Below are 19,468 nucleotides of genomic sequence, written 5' to 3'. Positions count from 1 at the left end.
CTATGTAAGGTCCCACAGTTGACAGTGCATGTCAGAGCAAAAACCAAGCCATGACGTCGAAGGAATTGTCTGTAGATCTCTGAGACAGGATTGTGTCGAGGCACAAATCTGGGGAAGGGTACCAAAATATGTCTGCAGCATTGAAGGTCCCCAAGAACATTGTGGCCTCCATTATTTTTAAATGGAAGAACCACCGAGACTGTTCCTAGAGTTGGCCTTCCAACCACACTGAGCAATCGGGGGTGTTGGTCAGGGAGGTGACCAAGAACCCGATGGTCACTCTGACAGAGCTCCAGAGTTCCTCTGTGGAGATGGGAGAACCTTCCAGAAGGACAACCATCTCTGCAGCACTCTACAAATCAGGCCTTTTATGGTAGAGCACATGACAGCCCACTTGGAGTTTGCCAAAAGGCACCTAAAGACTCTGACCAGGAGAAACAAGATTATCTGGTCTGATGAAACCAAGATTGAACTATTTGGCCTGAATGCCAAACAGTGAAGGATGGTGGTGGCAGCATCATGCTGTGGGGATGTTTTTCAGCGGCAGGAATTGGGAAACATGAACAGAGCAAAATACAGAGAGATCCTTGATGAAAACCTGCTCCAGAGCTCTTAAGACCTTAGACTGGGGCGAAGGTTCACCTTCCCCAACAGGACAACGAATCTAAGCACACAGCCAAGACAATGCAGGAGTGGCTTTGGGACAAGTCTCTGCATGTCCTTGAATGGCCCAGCCAGAGCCCGGACTTGAACCCGATCGAACATCTCTGGGAAGACCTGAAAATAGCTATGCAGCGACGTTCCCCATCCAACCCGACAGCGCATGAGAGGATCTGCAGAGAAGAATGGGAGAAACTCCACAAATACAGGTGTGCATTTGCACAAATTTCTAAAAAACAGTTTTTGCTTTTTCATTATGGGGTATTGTGTGTAGATTGATGAGGGGGAAAAAAGATTTAATCCGTTTTAGAATAAGGCTGTAACGTAACAAAGTGGAAAAAGTCAAGGGGTCTGAATACTTTCTAAATGCACTGTATGTTAACATTGCCAAAGCAAGTGAAAATAGATAATAAACAAAAGTGAAATTAACAATAAAAACATTACACTCACACAAATTCCATAACGAATAAAGACATTTCAAATGTCATATTATGTAAAAAAGGGAAAATAAATTAATATAGGTTGTATTTACAATGGTGTTTGTTCTTCACTGGTTGCCCTTTTCTTGTGGCAACAGGTGTCGTGGAAATATTTTCTCAATATTTCTCAGATACCGGAACTTGTGAATTCAAATAGACTTTATTACAAAGTAACAAAGCCAAGCCGGCCCATGGACCTGATCTTTCCAGTCTCAGCACTCTCCTTTTATACAGTTTTACCCTTACATAACATACATAGTCACTCAACTTTTTGTAAATTATTAATACCCTTTAGCCTTTAACCATTCTCTTTCAGTCTCACTTCTGACTTGTTTACACTTTCTTATTGGCACAGACATTAGGGCATAGATTCTATTGGTGTTCTATTGGTGACCATAGCAATTACACAAAAATAAACAGACATGCACACTCCTGATGCAGGTGTATGTCTAATGGTGCCTATAACTGATTAACTAATTTGCCTGTCCATTGACCTTCACAAGTCCAAGCCTATGGTGCCTATAAATGATTAACCAATGCTCCTGTCCAAAGGCCTTCACAAGACCAAGCATGACCCAACATGACTAGGCTTGTGTTGATCCAGCTTTGCATAATCACATGGTTTCTGATTACATTATGTTTACACTTGTCTAATGTTTAACCCTGTATTGATTCTGCTTACTACTTCTAAGAAAACAGTATAGGTACTGGAAAATCTTCAATACAGGTCATAAATCTTTCTGCTGTAATTGCACACGGTGTTATTTCACCCAATAGTGGGTAGAGGGTAGTGGGTAGTGCGTACGGCCCAGTACATCACTGGGGCCAAGCTTCCTGCTGTCCAGGACCTCTATACCAGGCGGTGGCAAAGACTCCAGCCACCCTAGTCATAGACTGTTCTCTCTGCTACCACACAGCAACCGGTACCGGAGCGCCAAGTCTAGGTCCAAGAGGCTTCTAAGCAGCTTCTACCCCAAAGCCATCAGCCTCCTGAACATCTAATCAAATGGCTACCCAGACTATTTGCACCCCCCCCCCCCCCCTTCTACGCTGCTGCTACTCTCTGTTATTATCAATGCATAGTCACTTTAATAACTCTACCTACTTTAGTTCAATTACCTCGACTAACCGGTGCCTCCGCACATTGACTCTGTACCGGTGCCCCCTGTATATAGCCTCGCTATTGTTATTTTACTGCTGCTCTTTAACTATTTGTAATTCTTTTCTTAACTGCATTGTTGGTTAAGGGCTTGTAAGGAAGCATTTCACTAAGGTCTACTAATACCTGTTTTATTTGGCGCATGTGACAAATCAAATTTGATTTAATTTGATATGGGAGTTTATCAAAATTGGATTTGTTTTTGAATTCTTTGTGGGTCTGTGTAATCTGAGGGCAATATGTGTCTCTAATATGGTCATACATTTGGCAGGAGATTAGGAAGTGCAACTCATTTTGTGGGCAGTGTGCGCATAGCCTATCTTCTCTTGCTCACTGAGTCTGTACATAGTCAAAGCTTTCCTTAATTTTGGGTCAGTCACAGTGGTCAGGTATTCTGCCACTGTGTACTCTCTGTTTAGGGCCAAATACCATTCTAGTTTTCTCTGTTCTTTTAAATAATTATTTTCAATGTGTCAAGTAATTATATATTTTTTTTTCATTATTTGGTTGGGTCTAATTGTGTTGCTGTCAAAGGGCTCTGTGTCTGTTTGTGAACAGAGCCCCAGGACCAGCTTGCTTTGGGGGCTCTTCTCCAGGTTCACTTCTCTGTAGGTGATGGTTTTGTTATGGAAGGTTTGGGAATTGCTTCCTTTTAGGTGGTTGTAGAATTTAATGGCTCTTTTCTGGATTTTGATAATTAGCGGTATCGGCCTAATTCTGCTCTGCATGCTTTATTTGGTGTTTTACGTTGTACACTGAGGATATTTTTGCAGAATTCTGCATGCAGAGTCTCAATTTGGTATTTGTCCCATTTTTTTTAATTCTTGGTTGGTGAGCGGACCCCAGAATGTTCTATAACTGATTCAAGTATTTTTAGCCATATCCTAATTGGTATGTTCTTTTTGAAGCCATCGAATGCCCTTCTTGCCTTGTCTCTCAGATCGTTCACAGATTTGTGGTTGTTACCTGTGGCGCTGATGTTTAGGCCGAGGTATGTATAATTTTTTGTGTGCTCTAGGGCAACGGTGTCTAGATGTAATTTGTATTTGTGGTCCTGGCAACTGGATCTTTTTTGCAACACCATTATTTTTGTCTTACTGAGATTTACTGTCAGGGCCCAGAACAGAAGCACCAGATCATCAGCAAACAGTAGACATTTGACTTTAGATTCTAGTGGGGTGAGGCCAGGTGCTGCAGACTGTCGTAGTGCCCTCGACAATTCGTTGATATATATGTTCAAGAGGGTGGGGCTTAAGCTGCATCCCTGTCTCACCCCACGAACCTGTGGAAAGAAATGTGCGTGTTTTTATTTTAATTTTAACCGCACTTGTTGTTTGTGTACATGGATTTTATAATGTCATATGTTTTTCCCCCAACACCACTTTCCATCAATTTGTATAGCAGACTTTCATGCCAAAATGAGTCCAAAAGCTTTTTTGAAGCCAACAAAGCATGAGAAGACTTTGCCTTTGTTTTGTTTGTCAATTAGGGTGTGCAGGGTGAATCCGTGGTCTGTTGTACGGTAATTTGGTAAAAAGCCAATTTGACATATGCTCAGTACATTGTTTTCATTAAGGTAATGTACAAGTCTGCTGTTAATGGTATTGCAGAGGATTTTCCCAAGGTTGCTGTTGACGCATATCCCACCGTAGTTATTGGGGTCAAATTTGTCTCCACTTTTGTGGATTGGGGTTATCAGTCCTTGGTTCCAAATATTGGGGAAGATGTCAGATCTGAGGATGATGTTAAGAGTTTAAGTATAGCCACTTTGTCTGTATATTTTATCATTTCATGTAGGATATCATTAACACCACAGGCCATTTTGGGTTGGAGGGTTTGTATTTTGTCCTGTAGTTCATTCAAAGTAATTGGAGAATCCAGTGGGTTCTGGTAGTCTTATAATATCTGATTCTAAGATTTGTATTTGATCATGTACAGTTGAAGTCGGAAGTTTACATACACTTAGGTTGGAGTCATTAAAACTCGATTTTCAACCACTACACAAATTTCTTGTTAAACTATAGTTTCTTCAAGTCGGTTAGGACATCTACTTTGTGCATGGCATAAGTAATTTTTCCAACAATTGTTTACAGACAGATTATTTCACTTATAATTCACTGTATCACAATTCCAGTGGGTCAAAAGTTTACATACACGAAGTTGACTGTGCCTTTAAACAGCTTGGAAAATTCCAGAAAATGACATCATGGATTTAGAAGCTTCTGATAGGCTAATTGACATCATTTGAGTCAATTGGAGGTGTACCTGTGGATGTATTTCAAGGCCTACCTTCCAGCTCAGTGCCTCTTTGCTTGACATCTTGTAAAAATCGAAAGAAATCAGCCAAGACCTCAGGAAAAAAATTGTAGACCTCCACAAGTCTGGTTCATCCTTGGGAGCAATTTCCAAATGCCCGAAGGTATCACGTTCATCTGTACAAACAAAACAAGTACGCAAGTATAAACACCATGGTACCACGCAGCCGTCATACCGCTCAGGAACGAAATGCATTCTGTCTCCTAGAGATGAACATACTTTGGTGTGAAAAGTGCAAATCAATCCCAGAACAACAGCAAAGGACCTTGTGAAGATGCTGGAGGAGACAGGTCCAAACGTATCTATATCCACAGTAAAACGAGTCCTATATCGACATAACCTGAAAGGCTGCTCAGCAAGGAAGAAGCCACTGCTCCAAAACTGCCATAATAAAGCCAGAATACGGTTTGCAACTGCACATGGGGACAAAGATCATACACTGCTCAAAAAAATAAAGGGAACACTTAAACAACACAATGTAACTCCAAGTCAATCACACTTCTGTGAAATCAAACTGTCCACTTAGGAAGCAACACTGATTGACAATAAATTTCACATGCTGTTGTGCAAATGGAATAGACAACAGGTGGAAATTATAGGCAATTAGCAAGACACCCCCAATAAAGGAGTGGTTCTGCAGGTGGTGACCACAGACCACTTCTCAGTTCCTATGCTTCCTGGCTGATGTTTTGGTCACTTTTGAATGCTGGCGGTGCTTTCACTCTAGTGGTAGCATGCGACGGAGTCTACAACCCACACAAGTGGCTCAGGTAGTGCAGCTCATCCAGGATGGCACATCAATGCGAGCTGTGGCAAGAAGGTTTGCTGTGTCTGTCAGCGTAGTGTCCAGAGCATGGAGGCGCTACCAGGAGACAGGCCAGTACATCAGGAGACGTGGAGGAGGCCGTAGGAGGGCAACAACCCAGCAGCAGGACCGCTACCTCCGCCTTTGTGCAAGGAGGAGCAGGAGGAGCACTGCCAGAGCCCTGCAAAATGACCTCCAGCAGGCCACAAATGTGCACGTGTCTGCTCAAACGGTCAGAAACAGACTCCATGAGGGTGGTATGACGGCCCGACGTCCACAGGTGGGGGTTGTGCTTACAGCCCAACACCGTGCAGGACGTTTGGCATTTGCCAGAGAACACCAAGATTGGCAAATTCGCCACTGGCGCCCTGTGCTCTTCACAGATGAAAGCAGGTTCACACTGAGCAAGTGACAGATGTGACAGAGTCTGGAGACGCCGTGGAGAACGTTCTGCTGCCTGCAACATCCTCCAGCATGACCGGTTTGGCGGTGGGTCAGTCATGGTGTGGGGTGGCATTTCTTTGGGGGGCCGCACAGCCCTCCATGTGCTCGCCAGAGGTAGCCTGACTGCCATTAGGTACTGAGATGAGATCCTCAGACCCCTTGTGAGACCATATGCTGGTGCGGTTGGCCCTGGGTTCCTCCTAATGCAAGACAATGCTAGACCTCATGTGGCTGGAGTGTGTCAGCAGTTCCTGCAAGAGGAAGGCATTGATGCTATGGACTGGCCCGCCCGTTCCCCAGACCTAAATCCAATTGAGCACATCTGGGACATCATGTCTCGCTCCATCCACCAACGCCACTTTGCACCACAGACTGTCCAGGAGTTGGCGGATGCTTTAGTCCAGGTCTGGGAGGAGATCCCTCAGGAGACCATCCGCCACCTCATCAGGAGCATGCCCAGGCGTTGTAGGGAGGTCATACAGGCACGTGGAGGCCACACACACTACTGAGCCTCATTTTGACTTGTTTTAAGGACATTACGAGGACATCAAAGTTGGGTCAGCCTGTAGTGTGGTTTTCCACTTTAATTTTGAGTGTGACTCCAAATCCAGACCTCCATGGGTTGATAAATTTGATTTCCATTGATAATGTTTGTGTGATTTTGTTGTCAGCACATTCAACTATGTAAAGAAAAAAGTATTTAATAAGAATATTTCATTCATTCAGATCTAGGATGTGTTATTTTAGTGTTCCCTTTATTCTTTTGAGCAGTGTACTTTTTGGAGAAATGTCCTCTGGTCTGATGAAACAAAAATAGAACTGTTTGGCCATAATTACCATAGTTATGTTTGGGGGGAAAAGGGAGAGGCTTGCAAGCCGAAGAACACCATCCCAACCGTGAAGCACGGGGGTGGCAGCATCATGTTGTGGGTGTGCTTTGCTGCAGGAGGGACTGGTGCACTTCACAAAATAGATGGCATCATGAGGAAGAAAATGATGCAGATATATTGAAGCAACATCTCAAGGCATCAGACAGGAAGTTAAAGCTTGGTCGCAAACGGGTCTTCCAAATGGACAATGACCCCAAGCATACTTCCAAAGTTGTGGCAAAATGGCTTAAGGACAACAACGTCAAGGTATTGGAGTGGCCATCACAAAGCCCTGACCTAAATCCTATAGAAAATTTGTGGGCAGATCTGAAAAAGTGTGTGCTAGCAAGGAGGCCTACAAACCTGACTCAGTTACACCAGCTCTGTCAGGAGGAATGGGCCAAAATTCACCCAACTTATTGAGGGAAGTTTGTGGAAGGCTACCTGAAACGTTTGACCAAAGTTATACAATTTAAAGGCAATGCTACCAAATACTAATTGAGTGTATGTAAACTTCTGACCTACTGGGAATGTGATGAAAGAAATAAAAGCTGAAATAAAAAATTATTTCTACTATTATTCTGACGTTTCACATTATTAAAATAAAGTGGTGATCCTAACTGACCTAAGACAGGGAATTTTTACTAGGATTAAATGTCAGGAATTGTGAAAAACTGAGTTTAAATGTATTTGGCTAAGGTGTATGTAAACTCCGACTTCAACTGCATATGTTTTTGCTATTTTTTCTTTGTTATAGTACAAGTCCCTGGGCCTGGAAATGGTTGATCTCCCCCTCTAGGATGGAGAAGCTGTCATCGTTAAAGTATGGGGAGACTATTGGGGGGATATAGGTAGCACACATGAGGAAATTTCTCTGTTGAGATAATCTAGCCAGATGTAAAATGTTCCTATTTTGACTCATTTAAGAGAGTGGGTTAGGTCTGCCCTATAACAAATTAGCATACCCCCTGAGTTTCTCCACTCTTTCATACCTGGTAGTTTGGTGGATGGGACTACCAGCTCTCTGTAACCTAGAGAACAACCAGTGGGTCCATCTCCTCTATACTATATTTCTTGACATTCTTGACAATGTCTATTTCCAATTTCTTTGATGAAATCTGGATTCCTGCTCTAGGATAAAGGCAGATGACCTCAGACCTTGTATATTCCAGGATGAGATAGTAAAAGCTTTGTGTTCCATAGTGTCTAGTGTTGTTTTTGTGTGGTTTAGGCCTGAACCATTACAGTAGGTGTGAGCAGAGCATCTGATACATACCTCTTAGGTCGCAGGATGGGACTTGGGCGGGTGTATTAGTGGGGGTTGGGCCTGTTGCTCTGTCCACAGCCTGGGCATTGAGCGGCTGTCATGTTGAGGTCCTTGCTGCGCCATGTGTTCCCAGAGTCGCCTCTTCACGGTTGACGTTGAGACTGGTGTTTTGCGGGTACTATTTAATGAAGCTGCCAGCTGAGGACTTGTGAGACGTCTGTTTCTCAAACTAAACACTAATGTACTTGTCCTCTTGCTCAGTAGTGCACCGGGGCCTCCCACTCCTCTTTCTATTCTGGTTAGAGACAGTTTGCGCTGTTCTGTGAAGGAAGTAGTACACAGCGTTGTACGAGATCTTCAGTTTCTTGGCAATTTCACGCATGGAATAGCCTTCATTTCTCAGAACAAGAATAGACTGACAAGTTTCAGAAGAAAGTTATTTTGTTTCTTGCCGTTTGAGCCTGTAATCGAACCCACAAATGCTGATGATCCATATACTTATCTAATCTAAATTAAGCCAGTTGTATTGCTTCTTTTATCAGAACAACAGTTTTCAGCTGTTTTCTAATGATCAATAAGCCTTTTAAAATTATAAACTTGGATTAGCTAACACAACATGCCATTGGAACACAGGAGTGATGGTTGCTGATAATGGGCCTCTGTACGCCTATGTAGATATTCCATAAAAAATCAGCTATAATAGTGATTTACAACATTAACAATGTCTACACTGTATTTCTGATCAATTTGATGTTATTTTAATGGACAAAAATTGTGCTTTTCTTCCAAAACAAAGGACATTTCTAAGTGACCCCTGTCTTGTGAACGGTAGTGTACATGTTTGTGTGGGTTTCTGTGTGTGTTGTAGGAACTCCAACGGCTGGAGACCATCCTGTCTTTGTGTTCAGAGCTGGGGCGATCGGAGCAGGACAGGGAGAAGGGTGTTGGTTCTAGTCCAGGTACCGGTCTAGCCGACCTTCAAAAGATCAACCGGGAACTAGAGAAGCTCCAGGTCTCTGACGACAAAGAGCCAGTATCCGTCTTCTTCGACTTAACCGTTGACAGAAATGGTACCGGCTCGGAAAACAATTATTATGGTAACGACAAGGAGTGCCAGGTCGGACAGCGATGGAGCAGCGATCCCCGTGACAACAGGGCGGAATCGCCCGTCGTCACTCTACGAAGCTCTGCCTCCTCACCCACCCAGCATCTACCGAGGACCAATCAGGTGAGACTTCTTCACTTTCTCACACTCTCTCTTTCTCATCTTTCAGCCAACCTCCCTGTCTCTCTCTCTCTTTCTCATCTTTCAGCCAACCTCCCTGTCTCTCTCTCTCTTTCTACACTTTCAGCCAACCTCCCTGTCTCTCTCTCTCTTTCTCATCTTTCAGCCAACCTCCCTGTCTCTCTCTCTCTTTCTACACTTTCAGCCAACCTCCCTGTCTCTCTCTCTCTTTCTACACTTTCAGCCAACCTCCCTCTCTCTCTCTCTCTTTCTCCACTTTCAGCCAACCTCCCTGTCTCTCTTTCTCTCTTTCTCCACTTTCAGCCAACCTCCCTGTCTCTCTCTCTCTCTTTCTCCACTTTCAGCCAACCTCCCTGTCTCTCTCTCTCTTTCTACACTTTCAGCCAACCTCCCTCTCTCTCTCTCTCTTTCTACACTTTCAGCCAACCTCCCTGTCTCTCTCTCTCTTTCTACACTTTCAGCCAACCTCCCTGTCTCTCTCTCTCTTTCTCATCTTTCAGCCAACCTCCCTGTCTCTCTCTCTCTTTCTACACTTTCAGCCAACCTCCCTGTCTCTCTCTCTCTTTCTACACTTTCAGCCAACCTCCCCCTCTCTCTCTCTCTTTCTCCACTTTCAGCCAACCTCCCTGTCTCTCTTTCTCTCTTTCTCCACTTTCAGCCAACCTCCCTGTCTCTCTCTCTCTCTTTCTCCACTTTCAGCCAACCTCCCTGTCTCTCTCTCTCTTTCTACACTTTCAGCCAACCTCCCTCTCTCTCTCTCTCTTTCTACACTTTCAGCCAACCTCCCTGTCTCTCTCTCTCTTTCTACACTTTCAGCCAACCTCCCTGTCTCTCTCTCTCTTTCTCATCTTTCAGCCAACCTCCCTGTCTCTCTCTCTCTTTCTACACTTTCAGCCAACCTCCCTGTCTCTCTCTCTCTTTCTCATCTTTCAGCCAACCTCCCTCTCTCTCTCTCTCTTTCTACACTTTCAGCCAACCTCTCTGTCTCTCTCTCTCTTTCTACACTTTCAGCCAACCTCCCTCTCTCTCTCTCTCTTTCTACACTTTCAGCCAACCTCCCTGTCTCTCTCTCTCTTTCTACACTTTCAGCCAACCTCCCTGTCTCTCTCTCTCTTTCTCATCTTTCAGCCAACCTCCCTGTCTCTCTCTCTCTTTCTACACTTTCAGCCAACCTCCCTGTCTCTCTCTCTCTTTCTCATCTTTCAGCCAACCTCCCTCTCTCTCTCTCTCTTTCTACACTTTCAGCCAACCTCTCTGTCTCTCTCTCTCTTTCTACACTTTCAGCCAACCTCCCTCTCTCTCTCTCTCTTTCTCCACTTTCAGCCAACCTCCCTGTCTCTCTTTCTCTCTTTCTCCACTTTCAGCCAACCTCCCTGTCTCTCTCTCTCTCTTTCTCCTCTTTCAGCCAACCTCCCTGTCTCTCTCTCTCTTTCTACACTTTCAGCCAACCTCCCTCTCTCTCTCTCTCTTTCTACACTTTCAGCCAACCTCCCTCTCTCTCTTTCTACACTTTCAGCCAACCTCCCTGTCTCTCTCTCTCTTTCTCCACTTTCAGCCAACCTCCCTGTCTCTCTCTCTCTTTCTCCACTTTCAGCCAACCTCCCTGTCTCTCTCTCGCTTTCTCCCCTTTCAGCCAACCTCCCTGTCTCTCTCTCTCTCTTTCTACACTTTCAGCCAACCTCCCTGTCTCTCTCTCTCTTTCTACACTTTCAGCCAACCTCCCTCTCTCTCTCTCTCTTTCTACACTTTCAGCCAACCTCCCTGTCTCTCTCTCTCTTTCTCCACTTTCAGCCAACCTCCCTGTCTCTCTCTCTCTCTTTCTCCACTTTCAGCCAACCTCCCTGTCTCTCTCTCTCTTTCTCCACTTTCAGCCAACCTCCCTGTCTCTCTCTCTCTCTCTTTCTCCACTTTCAGCCAACCTCCCTGTCTCTCTCTCTCTCTCTTTCTCCACTTTCAGCCAACCTCCCTGTCTCTCTCTCTCTCTCTTTCTCCACTTTCAGCCAACCTCCCTGTCTCTCTCTCTCTCTCTTTCTCCACTTTCAGCCAACCTCCCTGTCTCTCTCTCTCTCTCTTTCTCCACTTTCAGCCAACCTCCCTGTCTCTCTCTCTCTCTTTCTCCACTTTCAGCCAACCTCCCTGTCTCTCTCTCTCTCTTTCTCCACTTTCAGCCAACCTCCCTGTCTCTCTCTCTCTCTTTCTCCACTTTCAGCCAACCTCCCTGTCTCTCTCTCTCTCTTTCTCCACTTTCAGCCAACCTCCCTGTCTCTCTCTCTCTCTTTCTCCACTTTCAGCCAACCTCCCTGTCTCTCTCTCTCTCTCTCTCTCCACTTTCAGCCAACCTCCCTGTCTCTCTCTCTCTCTTTCTCCACTTTCAGCCAACCTCCCTGTCTCTCTCTCTCTCTTTCTCCACTTTCAGCCAACCTCCCTGTCTCTCTCTCTCTCTTTCTCCACTTTCAGCCAACCTCCCTGTCTCTCTCTCTCTCTTTCTCCACTTTCAGCCAACCTCCCTGTCTCTCTCTCTCTCTTTCTCCACTTTCAGCCAACCTCCCTGTCTCTCTCTCTCTCTTTCTCCACTTTCAGCCAACCTCCCTGTCTCTCTCTGACACACAGATATACATAAGGTGCTACTGCTGACCTTCCTTTGTCTCTGAGTAAAGCTTAATTAAGCCTTGTTAAATGATTGACAGGAGGCAGTGTTCACCTGGCAACCTGTTAGCAAGACCTCAGGTCAAGTAGTCCTTACACAAGCTTAATAACAGCCTTTACGAAGCTTCATGTAGCTTCTCATGACTTAATACGAGTTAAAGGAGAGAGAGATAAGAGTGGTAGAGAGAGAGATCCCCTCTCACCATAAAGTATTACAGAGAAAAACACACACTGGCCCTGGCCACGTCTCAACACCTCCTTCTACATTGCTTAGTTCTGTTGTGGAAACTCCTCTGGAATCTGACTTACTCTACCATTTAGGAGCCACATATTTTATCTACTCGCAAAAATGTCTTATCTTCTTAGACCTTCACAACAAGCTTTAGAGGTCAGGGTCGTTTTTCTAATAGTGAATTGGTCTTCTATTTACCGTGTCAGAACCTGGAGGTGCTGGATACTGTATTTGAAGTTGGGTTTCTGTGCAGCTGTGAGAGCAGGTCACAGGAGATGTGAGTGTGTGTGTGGACAGCTAAATCCAACCAATGAAGATATCACGTTAACATGTCTATGTCTTTGACCCCAGTTTATTTTTCCCTTGTTCTGGACGACCTGTAGTGGGTGCAGGCTTTTGTTCCTGCTCAGCACTAACACACAATTAATTATCAAGATCTAGATCAACTGAATCAGGTTTGTTCTGGGCTGGGAACAGACAACAGCACCACCAATATCTCTCCAGGATCAGTGAATAAAGAACATAACATAGATTCCATTGTGAGAGTGTGATGTCATCTTTAGGCGCTGGCGGAGGAGGGACAGCGGAGGAAGGAAGAGACCCGTGCGGAGGAGAGACAGCGGAGGAAGGAAGTGACCCGTGTGGAGGAGGAGAGGATCCAGGTGCTCAACAACATGGACAAGCTGGAACAGAAGATCAAAGAACTGGATAACCAGATGGATGAATCACTCAGAGAAGTAAGGAGGGATGGGGGAGGGAGGGACAAAGATATAGAGGGAGGGAGGGAGGGAGGGAGGGAGGGAGGGAGGGAGGGAGGGAGATATATGGGGAGGGAGGGAGATATATGGGGAGGGAGGGAGGGAGATATATGGGGAGGGAGGGAGGGAGATGTAGAGAAAAAGTTGGGTAGAAAGAGGTGAGAGAGACATACTTACTGCCTCTCCATCCAGGTGGAGATAGACAGACTCACTCCCTCTCTCTCCATCCAGGTAGAGATAGACAGACTCACTCCCTCTCTCTCCATCCAGGTAGAGATAAATCAAATCAAATCAAGTTTATTTTATATAGCCCTTCGTACATCAGCTAATATCTCGAAGTGCTGTACAGAAACCCAGCCTAAAACCCCAAACAGCAAGCAGGTGTAGAAGCACGGTGGCTAGGAAAAACTCCCTAGAAAGGCCAAAACCAAGGAAGAAACCTAGAGAGGAACCAGGCTATGAGGGGTGGCCAGTCCTCTTCTGGCTGTGCCGGGTGGAGATTATAACAGAACATGGCCAAGATGTTCAAAATGTTCATAAGTGACAAGCATGGTCAAATAATAAATCAGGAATAAATGTCAGTTGGCTTTTCATAGCCGATCATTAAGAGTTGAAAACAGCAGGTCTGGGACAGGTAGGGGTTCCATAACCGCAGGCAGAACAGTTGAAACTGGAATAGCAGCAAGGCCAGGTGGACTGGGGACAGCAAGGAGTCATCATGCCCGGTAGTCCTGACGTATGGTCCTAGGGCTCAGGTCCTCCGAGAGAGAGAAAGAAAGAGAGAAGGAGAGAATTAGAGAGAGCCAAGATTTTCAAAATGTTCATAAATGACAAGCATGGTCAAATAATAATCAGGAATAAATGTCAGTTGGCTTTTCATAGCCGATCATTAAGAGTTGAAAGCAGCAGGTCTGGGACAGGTAGGGGTTCCATAACCGCAGGCAGAACAGTTGAAACTGGAACAGCAGCAAGGCCAGGTGGACTGGGGACAGCAAGGAGTCATCATGCCCGGTAGTCCTGACGTATGGTCCTAGGGCTCAGGTTCTCCGAGAGAGAGAGAGAGAGAAAGAAAGAGAGAAGGAGAGAATTAGAGAGAGCATACTTAAATTCACACAGGACACTGGATAAGACAGGAGAAGTACTCCAGATATAACCAACTGACCCTAGCCCCCCGACACAAACTACTGCAGCATAAATACTGGAGGCTGAGACAGGAGGGGTCAGGAGACACTGTGGCCCCATCCGATGATACCCCCGGACAGGGCCAAACAGGAAGGATATAACCCCACCCACTTTGCCAAAGCACAGCCCCCGCACCACTAGAGGGATAACTTCAACCACCAACTTACAATCCTGAGACAAGGCTGAGTATAGCCCACAAAGATCTCCACCACAGCACAAACCAAGGGGGGGGGGGGGCGCCAACCCAGACAGGAAGATCACGTCAGTAACTCAACCCACTCAAGATAGACAGACTCACTCCCTCTCTCTCCATCCAGGTAGAGATAGACAGACTCACTCCCTCTCTCTCCATCCAGGTAGAGATAGACAGACTCACTCCCTCTCTCTCCATCCAGGTAGAGATAGACAGACTCACTCCCTCTCTCTCCATCCAGGTAGAGATAGACAGACTCACTCCCTCTCTCTCCATCCAGGTAGAGATAGACAGACTCACTCCCTCTCTCTCCATCCAGGTAGAGATAGACAGACTCACTCCCTCTCTCTCCATCCAGGTAGAGATAGACAGACTCACTCCCTCTCTCTCCATCCAGGTAGAGATAGACAGACTCACTCCCTCTCTCTCCATCCAGGTAGAGATAGACACACTCACTCCCTCTCTCTCCATCCAGGTAGAGATGGACACACTCACTCACTCCCTCTCTCTCCATCCAGGTAGAGATGGACACACTCACTCACTCCCTCTCTCTCCATCCAGGTAGAGATGGACACACTCACTCCCTCTCTCTCCATCCAGGTAGAGATGGACACACTCACTCCCTCTCTCTCCATCCAGGTGGAGGTGGAGGGTGCCCTGGTGCAGGCTGAGCAGGAGGCGGAGCTAACAGCTCTGCAGCAGGAGAGAGATGCTGTGGAGACACTCGACACCAAGATGGCCGTCATGGAACAACAGGCACCGGATCAGAAGACTCAGGTGTGTGTCTGTTGTAACACTGAGTCAACTGGGTTCACTAGGGGCAACTGAACATAAGTGAGGGAGAGAGAGAGTGACAATATGGGTGGGTGTGTACGTGCTGTTACATGGAGTTTGTAAGAATTTGTGGTGTCATAAGCACTGTGTGCATGCAGTAGTGGAAAAGTACTCAATTGTCATTCTTAAGTAAAGATAAAGATACCTTAATAGAAAAGTAAAAGTGAAAGTCACCCAGTAAAATACTACTTGAGTAAAACTCTAAAATTATTTGGTTTTAAATATACTTAAGTATCAAAAGTAAAAGTATAAATCATTTTAAATTCCTTACCAGACGGCACCATTTTCTAGTTTTTTGAAATGTACAGATATCCAGCAAGCTCCAACACTCAGACATCATTTACAAACGAAGCATGTGTTTAGTGAGTCCTCCAGACCAGAGGCAGTAGGGATGACCAGGGATGTTCTGTGTTTAGTGAGTCCGCCAGATCAGAGGCAGTAGGGATGACCAGGGATGTTCTGTGTTTAATGAGTCCACCAGATCAGATGCAGTAGGGATGACCAGGGATGTTCTCTGTTTAGTGAGTCCACCAGATCAGAGGCAGTAGGGATGACCAGGGATGTTCTCTTGTGTGTGAATTAGACCATTTTCCTGTCCTGCTAAGCATTCAAAATGTAATGTACTTTTGGGTGTCAGGAAAAATGTATGGAGTAAAAAGTACATCATTTTCTTTAGGAATGTAGTGAAGTAAAAGTAAACGTTGTCAAATATAAATATTAAAGTACAGATAACCCAAAAAACTACTTAGGTAGTACTTTAAAGTATTTTTTACACCACTGTGTGCATGATAATATGTGGCTCACATTACATATCAAGCTGAACACATACATATACAGTACATTGATTGGCATGTGACTAGATGACTTGGTATGTGTAAATCCCTGTCATGCTGTCTCCGGTCCAAATATACAGCTGGTAATTCACAACAAGGTCATGTGGTTTGGTAAGAAGAATGCCCCTCTCCCCACAGGTGTGATTACTACCTCTGAGGGTTTAGAGCTTGAGGTAGTCACCTCATACAAGTACTTGGGAGTATGGCTAGACGGTGCACTGTCCTTCTCTCAGCACATATCAAAGCTGCAGGCTAAAGTTAAATCTAGACTTTATTTCCTCTTATTGTAATCGCTCCTCTTTCACCCCAGCTGCCAAATTAACCCTGATTCAGATGACCATCCTACCCATGCTAGATTACAGAGACATAATTTATAGATCAGCAGGTAAGAGTGCTCTCGAGCAGCTAGATGTTCTGTACCATTCGGTCATCATATTTTCCACCAATGCTCCTTATAGGACACATCACTGCACTCTATACTCGCAACCGTCGCAAGACCCACTGGTTGATGCTTATTTATAAAACCCTCTTAGGTCTCACTCCACCCTATCTGAGATACCTACTGCAGCCCTCATCCTCCACATACAACACCCGTTCTGCCAGTCACATTCTGTTAAGGTCCCGAAAGCACACACATCCCTGGGTCGCTCGTCTTTTCAGTTCGCTGCAGCAAGCGACTGGAACGAGCTGCAACAAACACTCAAACTGGACAGTTTTATTTACTCAATCATGAACACTGACAGTTGTGGCTGCTTCGCGTGATGTATTGTTGTCTCTACCTCCTTGCCCTTTGTGCTGTTGTCTGTGCCCAATAATGTTTGTACCATGTTTTGTGCTGCTACCATGTTGTGTTGCTACCATGTTGTTGTCATGTTGTGTTGCTACCATGCTGTGTTGTCATGTGTTGCTGCCATGCTGTTGTCTTAGGTCTCTCTTTATGTAGTGTTGTGTTGTCATGTGTTGCTGCCATGCTGTTGTCTTAGGTCTCTCTTTATGTGGTGTTGTGTTGTCATGTGTTGCTGCCATGCTGTTGTCTTAGGTCTGTCTTTATGTAGTGTTGTGTTGTCATGTGTTGCTGCCATGCTGTTGTCTTAGGTCTGTCTTTATGTAGTGTTGTGTTGTCATGTGTTGCTGCCATGCTGTTGTCTTAGGTCTGTCTTTATGTAGTGTTGTGTTGTCATGTGTTGCTGCCATGCTGTTGTCTTAGGTCTGTCTTTATGTAGTGTTGTGTTGTCATGTGTTGCTGCCATGCTGTTGTCTTAGGTCTGTCTTTATGTAGTGTGGTGTTGTCATGTGTTGCTGCCATGCTGTTGTCTTAGGTCTCTCTTTATGTAGTGTTGTATCTCTTTATGTAGTGTTGTATCTCTTTATGTAGTGTTGTATCTCTTTATGTAGTGTTGTATCTCTTTATGTAGTGTTGTGTTGTCTCTCTTTATGTAGTGTTGTATCTCTTTATGTAGTGTTGTATCTCTTTATGTAGTGTGGTGTTGTCATGTGTTGCTGCCATGCTGTTGTCTTAGGTCTCTCTTTATGTAGTGTTGTATCTCTTTATGTAGTGTTGTATCTCTTTATGTAGTGTTGCATCTCTTTATGTAGTGTTGTCTCTCTTTATGTAGTGTTGTATCTCTTTATGTGGTGTTGTATCTCTTTATGTAGTGTGGTGTTGTCATGTGTTGCTGCCATGCTGTTGTCTTAGGTCTCTCTTTATGTAGTGTTGTATCTCTTTATGTAGTGTTGTATCTCTTTATGTAGTGTTGTATCTCTTTATGTAGTGTTGTATCTCTTTATGTAGTGTTGTATCTCTTTATGTAGTGTTGTCTCTCTTTATGTAGTGTTGTATCTCTTTATGTGGTGTTGTATCTCTTTATGTAGTGTGGTGTTGTCATGTGTTGCTGCCATGCTGTTGTCTTAGGTCTCTCTTTATGTAGTGTTGTATCTCTTTATGTAGTGTTGTATCTCTTTATGTGGTGTTGTATCTCTTTATGTAGTGTTGTATCTCTTTATGTGGTGTTGTATCTCTTTATGTAGTGTTGTATCTCTTTATGTGGTGTTGTATCTCTTTATGTAGTGTTGTGTTGTCTGTCTTTATGTAGTGTTGTGTTGTCTGTCTTTATGTAGTGTTGTGTTGTCTGTCTTTATGTAGTGTTGTATCTCTTTATGTAGTGTTGTATCTCTTTATGTAGTGTTGTATCTCTTTATGTAGTGTTGTATCTCTTTATGTAGTGTTGTATCTCTTTATGTAGTGTTGTGTTGTCTCTCTTTATGTAGTGTTGTATCTCTTTATGTAGTGTTGTGTTGTCTCTCTTTATGTAGTGTTGTATCTCTTTATGTAGTGTTGTATCTCTTTATGTAGTGTTGTATCTCTTTATGTAGTGTTGTATCTCTTTATGTAGTGTTGTATCTCTTTATGTAGTGTTGTATCTCTTTATGTAGTGTTGTATCTCTTTATGTAGTGTGGTGTTGTCTCTCTTGTCGTGATGTGTGTTTTGTACTATATTTATACGTAATTTATTTTGAATTATAATTATTTTAAATCCCAGCCCCCGTCCCTGCAGGAGGCCTTTTGCCTTTTGGTAGGCCGTCATTGTAAATAACAATTTGGTCTTAACTGACTTGCCTAGTTAAATAAAGGTTAAATAAAAAATAAATAAAAATAAGTAGCGTTCACTGCCCTGTCTTATCACACACACAGGGGTGTGGGGGTGTGTTAAAGTGAGGTTCGACTAAAGGATCAATGACAAGAGAATGAGGTGGGGTTGGATGGACGGTAGAAAGTGTGTGTGTTCGCACCCTCTCTGGGTTGTGTTCAGGCCTGTTCCGGAGACTTCCATTAACCCTACAGCTGGCAGATATATGAGAATTTAACTACACGCCCAATGAGACGGAGGGCGAATAAGAGGAGACGGAGGGAGAATAAGAGGGGACGGAGGGAGAATAAGAGGAGACGGAGGGAGAATAGGAGGAGACGGAGGGAGAATAAGAGGAGACGGAGGGAGAATAAGAGGAGACGGAGGGAGAATAAGAGGAGACGGAGGGAGAATAAGAGGAGACGGAGGGAGAATAAGACTTAATAAGATTTGGTGTTTGCAGGTCTGATGAGAAGAAGAGCAGCTAGCCTGTTTCTGCTGTGTCTGGTCAGATAGCCTGTTTCTGCTGTGTCTGGTCAGATAGCCTGTTTCTGCTGTGTCTGGTCAGATAGCCTGTTTCTGCTGTGTCTGGTCAGATAGCCTGTTTCTGCTGTGTCTGGTCAGATAGCCTGTTTCTGCTGTGTCTGGTCAGATAGCCTGTTTCTGCTGTGTCTGGTCAGATAGCCTGTTTCTGCTGTGTCTGGTCAGATAGCCTGTTTCTGCTGTGTCTGGTCAGATAGCCTGTTTCTGCTGTGTCTGGTCAGATAGCCTGTTTCTGCTGTGTTGAAAACCTCTTTCCCTCTCATAATAACTCTCATCACCCCCAACCAACCATTGTATCAGTCCTCCCGGTCTTCCCTGCCCTCTAGTCCATCCCTCCATCCAGCTCTCCAGATCACTGTAAAACTGTATTAACTC

The 19,468-nt window shown here is 44.6% G+C and overlaps 1 protein-coding gene across 1 annotated transcript in view; it reads left to right on the top strand.

The window, feature by feature from the left end:
• Positions 1–19,468, top strand: part of LOC120050437 (pleckstrin homology-like domain family B member 2) — a 57,170-nt gene that overhangs the window by 25,307 nt on the left and 12,395 nt on the right. The window contains exons 5-7 of the mRNA XM_038997027.1: positions 8,868–9,227; positions 12,687–12,860; positions 14,896–15,033. Of these exons, the coding sequence (XP_038852955.1) occupies positions 8,868–9,227; positions 12,687–12,860; positions 14,896–15,033 (672 nt within the window). The remainder of the gene's footprint in view (positions 1–8,867; positions 9,228–12,686; positions 12,861–14,895; positions 15,034–19,468) is intronic.

The sequence above is a fragment of the Salvelinus namaycush genome, chromosome 7 (genome assembly GCF_016432855.1).
Source record: "Salvelinus namaycush isolate Seneca chromosome 7, SaNama_1.0, whole genome shotgun sequence".
Classification (NCBI taxonomy): domain Eukaryota; kingdom Metazoa; phylum Chordata; class Actinopteri; order Salmoniformes; family Salmonidae; genus Salvelinus; species Salvelinus namaycush.
The sequence above is the reverse complement of the archived record's forward strand: the minus strand, read 5'-3'. Positions and strand labels throughout refer to the sequence as shown.